Raw genomic sequence first — 12,500 nt, forward strand, 5'->3', positions numbered from 1 at the left:
ATGGGTGTCTGTGTGTACACTACCGTTTGTGTACCTGAAATGCTGAACAATATAAACAACTATAATGGTCATCAGAATTATAGTAATTATATTAGTTATTCTTTCTTCACAGATGATGAAACAATGGTGATTTACTCAGACCCCCTTCATAAACAGGCCTCTACTACCTCTCAACACACATCAAATACCGAGATGATTGACTGTTAGAAAATGAAAATATTATGGTTATATTATTCAAGGCTATAATTACCAGCAGTAAATAACTGAACAGCAGAAATAACACGAACTAGTGATAAATGTATATAGAAAGATGTCTGCTTTCACAGATATTTACCCAGTATCAACTAATGCTGGTTTACTACATTTTAGATAAATGGAACATTTGTGTAACTTTTCATGTAAATTAGATGTTAATTTCTATAATAGGATTTGTGATTTTGAGAAAACTTGGAGTTTTAAGACACAAACACACATAAGATGGCCCACACACACATGAATATATACACACACACACACACACACACAAGAAGGCACACACACGCAGCTCGTGCTCTGATCATGTCGATTCATCAGCAGTGTTGCCACGGCGAGCGGCCTCCATAGTAACCATCAACAATCGATTAGCATTGATACGACCTCCAGCTCCCCTGTCCAGCGTCACATCTACACAGTGAGCGGCGTAAGAGTGAAAACCCAGAGCCGCTTCTATTTCCCTTTCACTCGCATCTCAGTGTCTCTCGTGCCCCTATTCACTTCCTGTGTCACTCCTCACTGGTGCTGACCTGATTTATTTACGATGGCTGATCAGGTCCCAGGTCGTCAGTTTATTTAAGGCGTGTTCGAGCCTTCATCAGTTGCAGATGATCTTGCTCTGAGGTAACAAACATCAGCTCCTTCACCGTTCCTGTCTAGGGTAACGCATATGGAGATGCAGTTAGTGGGCGGTGACGGAAGCTCTCAAGCCTTAATGTAGACGCTCAGTCTTGAAGTGAGGAGCCGCTTTGCTCAGTGACTGTTGGATATTGTCTGATCTCATACAGGAGTTGCTCCATATGGGTAGAGGGCTGGAGCAATTATTATAATTCTATTGAGTAATCTGGATAATAGGAGCTGACGGTGATTGATTAATTAGTTTTATCATCCTTTTAGTGATTGAAATATATTTCATCTTTGATTTTTATTCAATGTGCTTAAGCAGACAAATGCATATTGCATGAAAGTGGCAACGCTGGCCATTTTAAGAGTTTCTTTTTTACCTAAGCGCCCCTAACTCAACATTATGATATTTGAGGGAGGGACTTAACCAAGCATGTTAATATGGGCAGCAGTGAGTGGACGCCAGCAGTACTCCATTTAGAATGATGTAATTGGGATTATGCTAATTGGCCACAATTCACTTTCATTCATGGCTGATGAGTGTTTGACAGAATGGCGGCAGAGTCCAGTATCCTTGTGCAATATATGCTTCTTTTTTTTTTATAAGCTCTTTAGATTCGGATTTCCATTTCTGTGCAGTACTTAAGCCACTGAGAAATCTGGGGAACTGACAAGCCGGCAGATATGTATCCCTACACTACAGGGGTGGGTTTCCCAAAACGTTCGTAGCGCTAAGTACTTCTTAACCTCGTACGTTTCATACGAGGTTACGAAGTACTTGGCGCTACGAACGTTTCGGGAAACCCACCCCAGAAGCGTTATTTGGTCACCTTACTTTAAATGTTCTAGTGCAGACTCCGTTATACCTATACTATTTATTTGTGTTATTTACTTCATACATACAATATGCCTTTGAATATGGCTGTGGCAGTTGGCAGTTATAGGCTAATTGTAAAATTGTACTTTTAGAAGCTGATTAATTCATTCAGGTGGTGGTTGTTGTTGTATATCATTGATGGCTTGTGTATCCAGTCAGGCTATTTGGCCTTGCTGAGCCCAGAGATTAAAGAAGTGAACTGAAATGACTCTAAGGGCTGGTTATGAGAGGCCCAGCACGCCCCAGGTCCAGTGTGAAAGGCCTTTAGAGATGCGGTGATTAGCACAGGAGAGACCGGCCTGGTCCCTGTGACCCTTGGCTGGACTCCCTCTGTGTTCTTGGGAAACTTCAAGTTTTGAACGCTTTGGCTGCTGATTTCTGAATGTGTATGACAGATCTTTTGGTAGTGGACCGATTGGTGGTGTTTTGTGTTTCAGGAAACAGAAGAAGATCTGGCAGAATCAGAGGAATATAAGGAAGCCAGAAGTGTTTTAGACTCTGCCGAATTGGAAGGATGATGTAACCACACACACACACACACACACTGAGTCCCAAGTGTCCATTCCATTTGTTAGGACTTATTAAGACATGGTGATCAAAGCAGATGTCTGTTCCTCCTCGTTTTTGTATTAGTGTATACTAATACAAAAAAAGCAAAAACATGTACCACTCTGTCTTTAACATTCTGATGAGTGTTCAAATTTACAAGCATGAAATAAACTTTCTTTCTTACTATATATTTTCATAAGATTTGTTTTCATTTGTGGCCTGTGTGTTGTCGGATGTATTGGAAATACACCAAGAATTATTAAATTAATATTATATAGTTTTCAGCATCACTTAATACGTCCATGAATACGTTAAGCTTTCAGTATAATCTCATTGAGAATTACATTTCATAAGAAATAATTGGTTACAATACAATTTTATGGAAGGCGGGTTAAACCGCGTTAGAATAGATGACAAAATAAATAAAAATGCATCCAGCCAGGTTCCTTGCGTCAATAATATACATGGCGTCTCCGCTGACGTTTCCCGTCTGTTAGATTAAAAATGCATACAAAAAATTAATTTAAAAAAATACATTTTTACCTAGGCCAATTTTTGTTCACATATGATTGTATGTAACTTGAACTACAATTACGGCCTAAATCCATCTTTTCACGTTTGTAAAACTACCCTGTGAACCCCAGGGCGTTTGTGGGCAAATGTTGATCTACTTTTAACATGATTTACCTTTAACATGCTTCATAGGCCGGCAAGTTCACGTGTAAAACCCGTGGATAATTCCTACTTCGTACATGAAAATAGATATTATATGTCGGATTCATCTAAAATGAGACTACATTCATGGACTTTCGTTTTTTATATTCAAACGAATACACTTTGAAATCTAAAAAGCATCCTTTGTTATTTTTATCCAAAAAAAAATCTTTATAGCGTTATGAACACTTAATTCCTTCACCATGACCGCCGTTCATTTAGAAAACTGAGTGCTGAATCAGATTACTCTGGTGTATTATTTTATTAACACGTTGTTGAAGAGTAAAAATGTATTTCAAATCATTTCAAATGATCAGGGATGCTCTTGTTACACGTGAGCCATCCTTTCTGTTTAGGTCTCTATTATATAAAGAAAAATAAAGCCCTTTTCAATTCAGTGCCCAATATGGAGTAAAGTAATTCATGTTAAACATTTTATCATCGCTGATTCATGTATCAATTCACCTGCTAAGTTTTTTTCTACCATTTTATCGAACATACGTTTATGGCTCATTTAGGCGCGCGTCCGTGCCGCTGTGGCGCCAGTTCAAATTTAAGGTCCGGTGTGCTGCGGGTTTGGAGCCGCAGAACCAGATGAATTCGGGTTCCGTTTGGCTCGGTCTTCATTCTACAGATTTCGATAATTATCGGCTTCACCCCAAAGTCTCATTACGGCTCTAATGAGGCGCCGCTGCTCCGTGACACCCAGACGCTCCATCTCGTTAAGGAAATCGCTCTTCAATGCTGATTATTTTATTTGGAACCATAATTATATTTCTTTGGGATAAATCACGGTCTAATCGAGTCCATTCGGAGGGCAGCGCCTCTAATTGAAGCATGAGATGCGGCGGCGGGCACTACCTGCGCGGACGGACGACGGTGCACCTGATGGATGAAGCGCGCGCCTTCGGCTGCTCTCCTCCCCACGAGCTCAAACACAACAACTTATTACTTCTAATCCCCCGACTGTCACCGAATCACCTGCACGAAACAAGAATCTAATTTGTTAAACTGGCATTTCTGCAGACGGACGATCGATTTTCTCTTTAGAATTCTCTAATTGAGTGAATATAGACGCCTTGCGAATTACATTCAGTCGCAGGACTTGGGTAGAAGGAGGTGTCAACAAAAATCATCCCTTATGTTCTCTCTCCTCCGCGCTGTGGTGCAGCTACGCACGGGGAGCGCGAGAGGCACGAGGCGGTGGCGCTCGTGCATCAGGCCGTTTCGCTCCCCGGTGCAAACCCCCCGGTGAATTTACCGGCCCCGTTCGGGAGCGCGCGGGGGGGGGGGATTCTCTCAGCTCCAAAGCGTGTGCAGAATTACATTTGTTTTTTCATGTGATTTTATTAAAAGTCACTCCTCATCTCTAGGGCGCGTGAAAATGTCTACTTTCCGCCCAGATGCGCTGCATTAACTTGCACCGCCAGGATTTGTTTGTTTGTCTATTTTTATTTATAGGCAGCGTAAGATTGATGCGGGCTTGTTATCGCGATCTGGAGCGAGAAAGATGTGACTCAGCTCTCCCTCTGATTCACCGTCGATTACAGTCCCCTTATTCGAACACATACCGTGCAGAACCATTGATGCTTTTTTTAAACCAAAACGGTATTCACTGGTTCATCACGTACTTATTGTGTTCTTAATCATACTAATAATAATAATAATAATTGTAATAATAATTGGTTGGTGATGATGATGATGATGATGATGGTAATAATGTTTTTGTGTGTGCGTGTGTTATCTTTGCATGCTACCATGTATTATATTTTAAGACATTTTTTATTACCATTTAGGGTAATGAAACTTAGTCTGCATGGAATGTTGCTGACATATGTCTTGTGATTCTCTAATCTTAAAACTTGCCCTCTTCACAGCTACTCTCCAGAAACATGCTCCAGAATCCTTATTTATAAAATGTATATAAATCAATGCCTACCACAAAAAATAAGAATAATTATTCTATTATGATTATTCTTATTCCCTCTATAACTTTAAAGAAAATATAAGATTTTTAAATGACGTTAGCCTTTATCTCTGTAAGGTTTGTCTGATACGATCAGTTCTTGTCACCGTGATAATTGGGTTTATTAATAATAATAATAATAATAATAATAATAATAATAATAATATCATCATCGTCATTATTATTATAATCATCATCATCATCATCATCATCGTCGTCGTCGTTATTATTATTGTTGTTGTTGTTGTTGTTAGGGCTGTAGTCCCTGTTCCATTTATTTCGTGTCCACCTTTGCTGCAGTAGACCAGGGACTTTCCTTCCTATTATTTGTAAGGTCAGGAAACGGCACTGAATTTTCCGCAAATGGATTTAATAAAATATTTTTCTTTCCTTAGCGTTTCACAAAGAAAGCTTGTAATCCCCGTGATGGTTTCAGGGCCTGGTATTGGTGTACAGAAATTCAATCTGTACATTTTCCACGAGGTAAACAGACAGAATGAATTGCATTAGAGCCAGCCAATGTATTCTCAGCAAGGCTGTTGTCTACCTGCTCCGGCTGTGTGCAACAATCTAAAACCTATTTATTAGGAAAAAATCACTTGATCCGCCACAGAAAATCCTTACGTTCGCCCCTTACTGCTGAATAAAGACAAAAAGAATCAGCGAGATCGGGCACTTTTAGGACGGGCTCGGTGCTGAGCCAGAGATGTGGTTTGTTCATATTGTGTAGTTTTGACACCCAGAGTGATCTCTCTTTGAAAGCATCCCTTGATTCACGTATCCTCTGAAAGCGTCGTTAAGCGTCTGTCTCGTTTTTAGTCGGTTAAATATGACCCGGCGGCTCACGAGGAGTGATTCACTTTTGTTTGCACGGCTATAAAAAGCTCGGGCTATTGAAAAGTCGTAAAATGAAGTGCGCTATCAATCGTGCGACAACGGCGCACTCCAGAGCCACCACGGCCAAGACTAAACTACATAATGATTTAAAATTATCGTTATTGGTATCGCCATAACACAAGAAGCATTCCGGGCTCCCTCTTGTTGGGATTCACCCACAATGTCCTGATTACTCACAATACTGCACACAAAATGCTCTCAGACGCGACACAGACATCATGCGCATCACACTTCGGTACTGATTTATTACACTTTTAGCCGCGTTAAACACAACACGGCCACGTTTTAAGTGCGTCCAACCCCACCCTCGCAGCGCAACTCACACCAGACCTCCTCTAAGCCCAACGGAACCGGCGCACGAACACGAGGAGACCCGGAGATCTTCCATTACTCCCTCGTTGCAGTTCCCCCGGCTGCTTCGTCTCCGTTCTCTGACACTCCGCTTATCAATTCGCGGATGAACAATATGTTTCCAAATTGAATCCGCGCTCCATCCCGGTCTTCCCTCCTGCATCACGTCTCCCCCCCGTCGGGTCGGGAGTCGCGTCTGACCCGCCGTCCCCACGATGGGGATCTTGATCCTGCCACCAGATTGCCGACGTATAAAAGAAGAGCGGAACAAATTGAACCGCGGACTCTGAGAGAAAAGACCCCAAAGTGCCCAAGTTTCTCGCTCGGACGCCTCCTTTGTAAAAAACCCGCTATTCACCGCCACGAATAAAGGAGCTTAGTAAACCTCCCCGCTCGCATCTGCCTGGAGTCTCTTTTGTCGGATTTCTGTGTGTCTGCTTATATTTTTAAGAGGCTCTGCGTGTGACAAGCTATCGTGCTAATTGGCGTAATGGTGGTTTATTTGTCGTGGATGGGCAGACCTGTTTATGGCGACTCCCTTTGAATGAAACAAATCACCTTCATTTAGGACAGTTTCGATGAAAAAAAATCAATACGACGAATGCAATTTGTGAGTTTAGCGTGTTTAAAGCGAGCTCTTATATGTGTTCACTTGGTGGTGTTATCCTGTGATCATTGTGGGGGTATTCCTCTATCCGTGCACACACACTCCGCTCCCACTTTCCGCCGAATTATGCAGCTAATTTGCTCACATATCATTTACAATAAGTTCCTCCTGCCGTGACAGTCGAGTCTAAACACCCCTAAATCAGCTCTAATTTATACTGATCTCACTAATAATCGTAATAAAAAGCTTATAGATTTGGCACTAATTACATAAAAGCCTAATGATCTTGAAAATTACTCTGGTTGGAAATATATTGCTAATCTAAACTTTGTTGTTGGGTGCTCCGGGGGAGCAGCGCCATTAGAGGAGGTTCACTTCGTCTCTAAGAGGCGCGAGCTGGACATGCTGCGGGACACGAGAGCCGGAACTTTTCACCAGGAAACAGAAATTATCCCCGGTCATCACTAACGATTAAATGACAAAAGTGTCGCCAGTGGAGGACAAAACGCGAAGCAGCAAGTCGGTTGTAGAGGAGACGTTGAATTAAAACGCTATTAGGCCACTGGAAAAAGTTCGCTCGTGCCTTGGGGCTTATTTTGTTATATAAGGAGCATTAAATCTCCAGCCATTTTGCCCGAATGCAATCAAATAATCAAGAGAACCCGAGTTAACAACATTTGGCACTGATTTAAAGAGTAATAAAATCAAGCTATTATTGAGAACCACGTGGGGATTATAAGGACGAACTATGTATGTAATATTTTAATTCAGTCTTACACTTCTAACCATAAGCTTTTTTAAACAGCGACTACACAATAACGCTCAATTAAACGAGCTCTTGAGTGTTTTTTAAAGGGGTCGAGGTTTTTTTTCTCACCGATACCAGATCGGGTCGTTTTACAGGGAGGAATTGTGAAGTTGAGATAAAAATCCTCCGTCAGAAAGGAGAAGAAATTAACTTGTGAAGGTTACGGGCTCGCGCCTTTGAGTGGCTGCTCCGCGCGCCCTCGGGGCGGCTGACATCTCCAGGCTTCAACGCTGATTGGCTCTTATTTGAAGAAGCTCACGGGTTCATTCAACTATTAAGCGCCTCCCCGTTCCTCTAAAGGGCATTATAATGCAAGGAACCTCCTTTTTAACCACAAACCGAATTTGCTTTCATTTAGGCTATATATATATTTTAAATAGTTTAAAGTCATAGAGGTTTTTTTGGAAAAGTATTTCGCCCTGGAGCGGTGCGCGATGCTTTCGCACGCCGACCTGCTGGATGCTCGCCTCGGTGAGTTATCATCGGCAAACTCCGGTCTGCAACTCTACTGTAAGCTGGAGGTCCTTCTCTTCTAAATCAAGCAGAGAAAATTGACAATTTGTTTCTTGTTTTATCCTAATGTGATTTAAGTGATCTAATTCATTGCAAAAGTAATCATTATTATTATATTACAGAGTAATTTGATTTAGACGTTTTCAAAGATATTGATGTGATCAAATGGAATTAGTTATTTTTAAAGGCCGTAATTACACGTATGTGCTCTTCTAACGTTAGTGGATAACAGCCATGTTCTTACAAAAGTAATAGTAAATATTTCCTGGACATTTTACACTATGCAGTGTGAATAGTTTCCGTGTATGAAATTGTGAATCTAACATCTTCTGTTGTGCAGGTTACAGTAACCCGTTTCCTCTTTCAGACACAGGACAATGTTAGTATAACCTTAGTTTGAAACCGCTGAGTGTGGGCGCCGTGTGTGTATGCAGGGATGAAGGATGCCACGGCCGACCTCCTAGGACACAGGGAGGCGCTGAAGTGTAGGCTGGGCGGCGGGGGAGCTGACCCCGGCCACCCTGGAGAACTCGCCCCGGGCTCAGACGGTGTGGAAGGGGCGACCCTTCTCCCAGGAGACGACATCAGCAATGTTGGATCCAATCCTCCGGGAGTGCCGGTAAACGGCAAAGAACAAGACAAACAACAACAGCAACAGCAAAACCCCGCGCAGTCCGGCGGCCAGCAGACCCAGAAACAAAAACGGCACCGGACCCGCTTTACCCCGGCCCAGCTTAACGAGCTGGAGCGGAGCTTCGCCAAAACGCACTATCCGGACATCTTTATGCGCGAAGAGCTGGCGCTCCGTATCGGCTTAACGGAATCCCGCGTACAGGTAAATAATTTAGTTATGGCGTCAATGCAGTGTTGAAACCCGTTTATAGGAAATTGGTACAGCTGGTTAAATTACTTGTACTCATCTGAACGCCATTTTCTACGCAAAGCCGTATAAAAAGGCTTATATATGTATATTTGCTGGTAATATTAAATCTACTAAATACAGGGGGGAGACTACAGAATATATTGTAATGTACCCTTATAGGATGCTGGAAAAATATTCATGTCATCTTCACGTTATATATGAACAGTAGAATACTAAGAAATGTCCGTAAATTAATCAATTACCTGTTTACACAGCCACATTAGTATTCCCCTAAATTCGGCTACAGAATATTTTCAAGAGAATATAGGCTATATCTAAATGGAGAAGTACGCTGTCCGTGGTGCTGAAACTGTCGTCCGCGCTGATGGACCAAAACATAGAAACAAAAACATTTGAACACCCAGCCGAAAGTATGAAAAGGTTTAAAGCTATATTATTCCATGCTAAACATTGATAACATGGTTCACCTGAACGGTAGATTTTTAAATTGTGGATTTTGTCTGTAAATTGCGACGTTTTAGCTTTTTTTCGGATTAAACAGAACACTTAAATGTTTTGATTCTCATTTGTTTTGAGAAAAGAATCACACATTAATTTAACGGAAAGCGTTGTATTTCTTTAGCCAAATTGCTAAATTAAGCAAATACTTTTGGTGTGTAGTTTTTATGCAATATATTCCGTAATCTTTGATGATCTAGTGATTTTAAAATGACTCATTATATTTAGTCGAGATAAAACTAACCTAAATTGTATAGTAACTGTGAGAAATATGAGCAATAAATTCCACGTAAGCTATTTGATTCAAAGGGTGGCTCGAGTTTTATCATTCGTCAGGTCATATTCATTTTAGACCTCAATTATCGCAATCTTAATCATCGGAACAGATAGCTATCTTAATCACTTTATAAAATTATGGCTGGTGCTACCTCTGTGATTGGTGGTCAGTCGCATTCCAACGCGCAGTAAATTAGCCCGCGAAATAAGTGCAGGATAGGATGAACGCTACGTTCCAACAGTCTCGCATAACCTCTGATGCTTCGAGTTCATTAAATATGTATAGCCTTTCAAGACGACAGTTCAATAAAATCAAGACTATTATTATTAACCAATTTCCGAATTATTTATAAGTTCGTAGGCTGATTAAACTCGATGTGAAAATCATGCAGATGGTTTGGCTGAGTATGAAATAATAACCATCATAATTAGAAGGCCTGTCTGCCACCGAATTATGTGCATCTCTGTTGTATTTGCATAAAAACCGAATTAGCAAAATGATGACCGCACAGTAATTCCGCCTCCATAATCGCCAGCCCTTCAAATACACGGCTCGGTTCTTTTTCAGAAGCAGTCGTGGCATGTCTTTCTCTAAAATAAGTCTGTCAGGTTCCATGTCTTAATGGCCGGTGCGCACAGAGTGTGCTCTGTCTTTTTTAATGGTATGAGAAATTGCATTTTCTTTGTTCCTCTGAAGTGTAATGCGTTTGAGGCCGGATTTCACGGCTGGTTGCGTGGGGCGAGAGTGCTATTCGGGCTCTAATATGACACCCTACTTTTTCCACCCTCCCTCCATTTTTCGCTGTCCCAAAATGTGCTCGTTAATCATCCCGCGCGCGGCTGTTCGGCGAGATCTCTATAAACCTCAAGGACCCGGGAAATAAATACCGCGTGCCATTTACAGCCCAGGGCTCGAGAGGCCTAATCGCGCTCTCTCGCGTTTGTGTTAATATTATGGCGGAAAGGGGCGCTTTATGAAGTGCTATTATATGGGAATGGTGGCGATTTTTAAAAGTAATTGTACGAAAACACGTACAAAAATGAAATCACTTCCTTAATAGTATATAAGGTGACGATTTTCGACCGATAGGCTACATTAGATCATGGCCTCTGTAGTGGAGAATTCCGGTGCTCCCATAACTAGCAAAATAAAAATATCGCAATAACCCCAATAAGATATAACGGTTGAATATCATCACGGAGTAAGTTTAAATTGTTCAGATACGATATCAGTTACGTAGTCCTACATGACGGCTATGAAAACACTTCAATATTGTCCCAATGGCCGGGGTTTATAATTCTGAGTATACCGCCGTGAGTTAGCAACAAACGATAGCCACGATAGAAAGTGCATGTTGATTTATTTGTAAAGCTCAAAGTGAAATATCAAAAGGCGACAGAGGGAGGAAAATGTACACAACGATATTATGATCAAAGCATGGACGTAATTTTGATTTCAAAAGTGGGGGGGGGGGGGGCATGGATTCGTCGCTATTTAAATATTTGGTTTTAACCGTAAAAACTGGGGGGGACCAAAGCCGGCTTTTGAAAAAGTGGGGGGACATGTCCCCCCGTCCCCCCCCAAAATTACGTCCGTGGATCAAAGCCTCTAGAACGCGGATGGCTATGACAACTGCTCTATGATGTCATAAGAGTCTGACGCCATCTTCTTGTTTTCCGAAGGTTTGGTTTCAAAACCGACGCGCCAAATGGAAGAAGCGCAAGAAGACCACCAACGTGTTCCGCGCTCCGGGCACCTTGCTGCCGACGCACCACGGCCTACCGCAGTTCCCCTCCGCCGCAGCGGCCGCCGCCGCCATGGGTGACAGCCTGTGCTCTTTCCACGCCAACGACACCCGCTGGGCGGCGGCCGGAATGCCGAGCGTGTCTCAGCTGCAGTTACCGCCTGCGCTCGGGCGTCAGCAGGCCATGGCGCAGTCGTTGTCTCAGTGCAGCCTGGGCGCTGGCCCGCCGCCCAATTCCATGAGCCTCTCCAACATGTCGTCCAACGGTTCCGGTCTACAGTCGCACCTCTACCAGCCCACGTTCCCCGGTATGGTGCCTGCTTCGCTCTCCGGACCGACCAACGTGACCGGCTCGCCTCAGCTCTGTAGCTCACCGGACAGTGACGTCTGGAGGGGGACGAGCATCGCCTCCCTGCGCCGTAAAGCGCTCGAGCACACGGTCTCTATGAGCTTCACCTAATGGGGCACGTGAGCCGACTGTTGTTTTTTTTTCTTTATCTTCTTCTCCCAGTCCAATCATTTTTGATCCCTTGACCCAGTTACGCACCACGAAGTCTCAGGATGCTGATGTCCGTAAGCAAAGACAGTTAAAATCGAGACTTTAATTGCGTGCAATTTAAGGGATCAAACCCGAAGAAATTAAAGCTGAAATTTCATCCGTTTCCATGTCGTTTGAAAGTAACTTGACTTTATTAATTTATTAATTAATTAATTTATATATCTATTTATTTATTTATTTCAGCTGAATTTCACAGCGAACACAACTGTCTTCAACACTAGAGGCAGACTAAAACGCGCATATTTGAAATGTATTCGTTATTATGAGTGTCTGTTTCTATAGAGGTTTTGCGTTTAAGAGCGAGGGAGGACGACTGCGCCTGCACTGCACGGCATGCTCACGCGCCCCAGGTATGAGCGGTGCATCGATATACCACCCTGG

The 12,500-nt window shown here is 42.5% G+C and overlaps 2 protein-coding genes across 3 annotated transcripts in view; both read left to right on the forward strand.

The window, feature by feature from the left end:
• Nucleotides 1-2,490, forward strand: part of tbca (tubulin cofactor a) — a 17,430-nt gene extending 14,940 nt beyond the window's left edge. Inside the window, exon 4 of the mRNA XM_076979924.1 lies at nucleotides 2,191-2,490. Within this exon, the coding sequence (XP_076836039.1) occupies nucleotides 2,191-2,271 (81 nt within the window). The 3' untranslated portion in view covers nucleotides 2,272-2,490. The remainder of the gene's footprint in view (nucleotides 1-2,190) is intronic.
• A 5,269-nt stretch (nucleotides 2,491-7,759) lies between these two features.
• The window catches only part of otpa (orthopedia homeobox a), a 5,193-nt gene continuing 452 nt past the window's right edge, over nucleotides 7,760-12,500 (forward strand). Inside the window, exons 1-3 of one of the 2 annotated variants that reach the window (XM_076980072.1) lie at nucleotides 7,760-8,155; nucleotides 8,593-8,993; nucleotides 11,499-12,500. The exon at nucleotides 11,499-12,500 is cut by the window's right edge and continues 452 nt beyond it. In XM_076980072.1, coding sequence (XP_076836187.1) covers nucleotides 8,080-8,155; nucleotides 8,593-8,993; nucleotides 11,499-12,020 — 999 coding nt within the window. In that variant the 5' untranslated portion in view covers nucleotides 7,760-8,079 and the 3' untranslated portion in view covers nucleotides 12,021-12,500. The remainder of the gene's footprint in view (nucleotides 8,156-8,592; nucleotides 8,994-11,498) is intronic. The other variant, XM_076980073.1, reaches the window with a different exon arrangement.

This window comes from Brachyhypopomus gauderio, chromosome 18 (assembly GCF_052324685.1).
Source record: "Brachyhypopomus gauderio isolate BG-103 chromosome 18, BGAUD_0.2, whole genome shotgun sequence".
Lineage (NCBI taxonomy): Eukaryota > Metazoa > Chordata > Actinopteri > Gymnotiformes > Hypopomidae > Brachyhypopomus > Brachyhypopomus gauderio.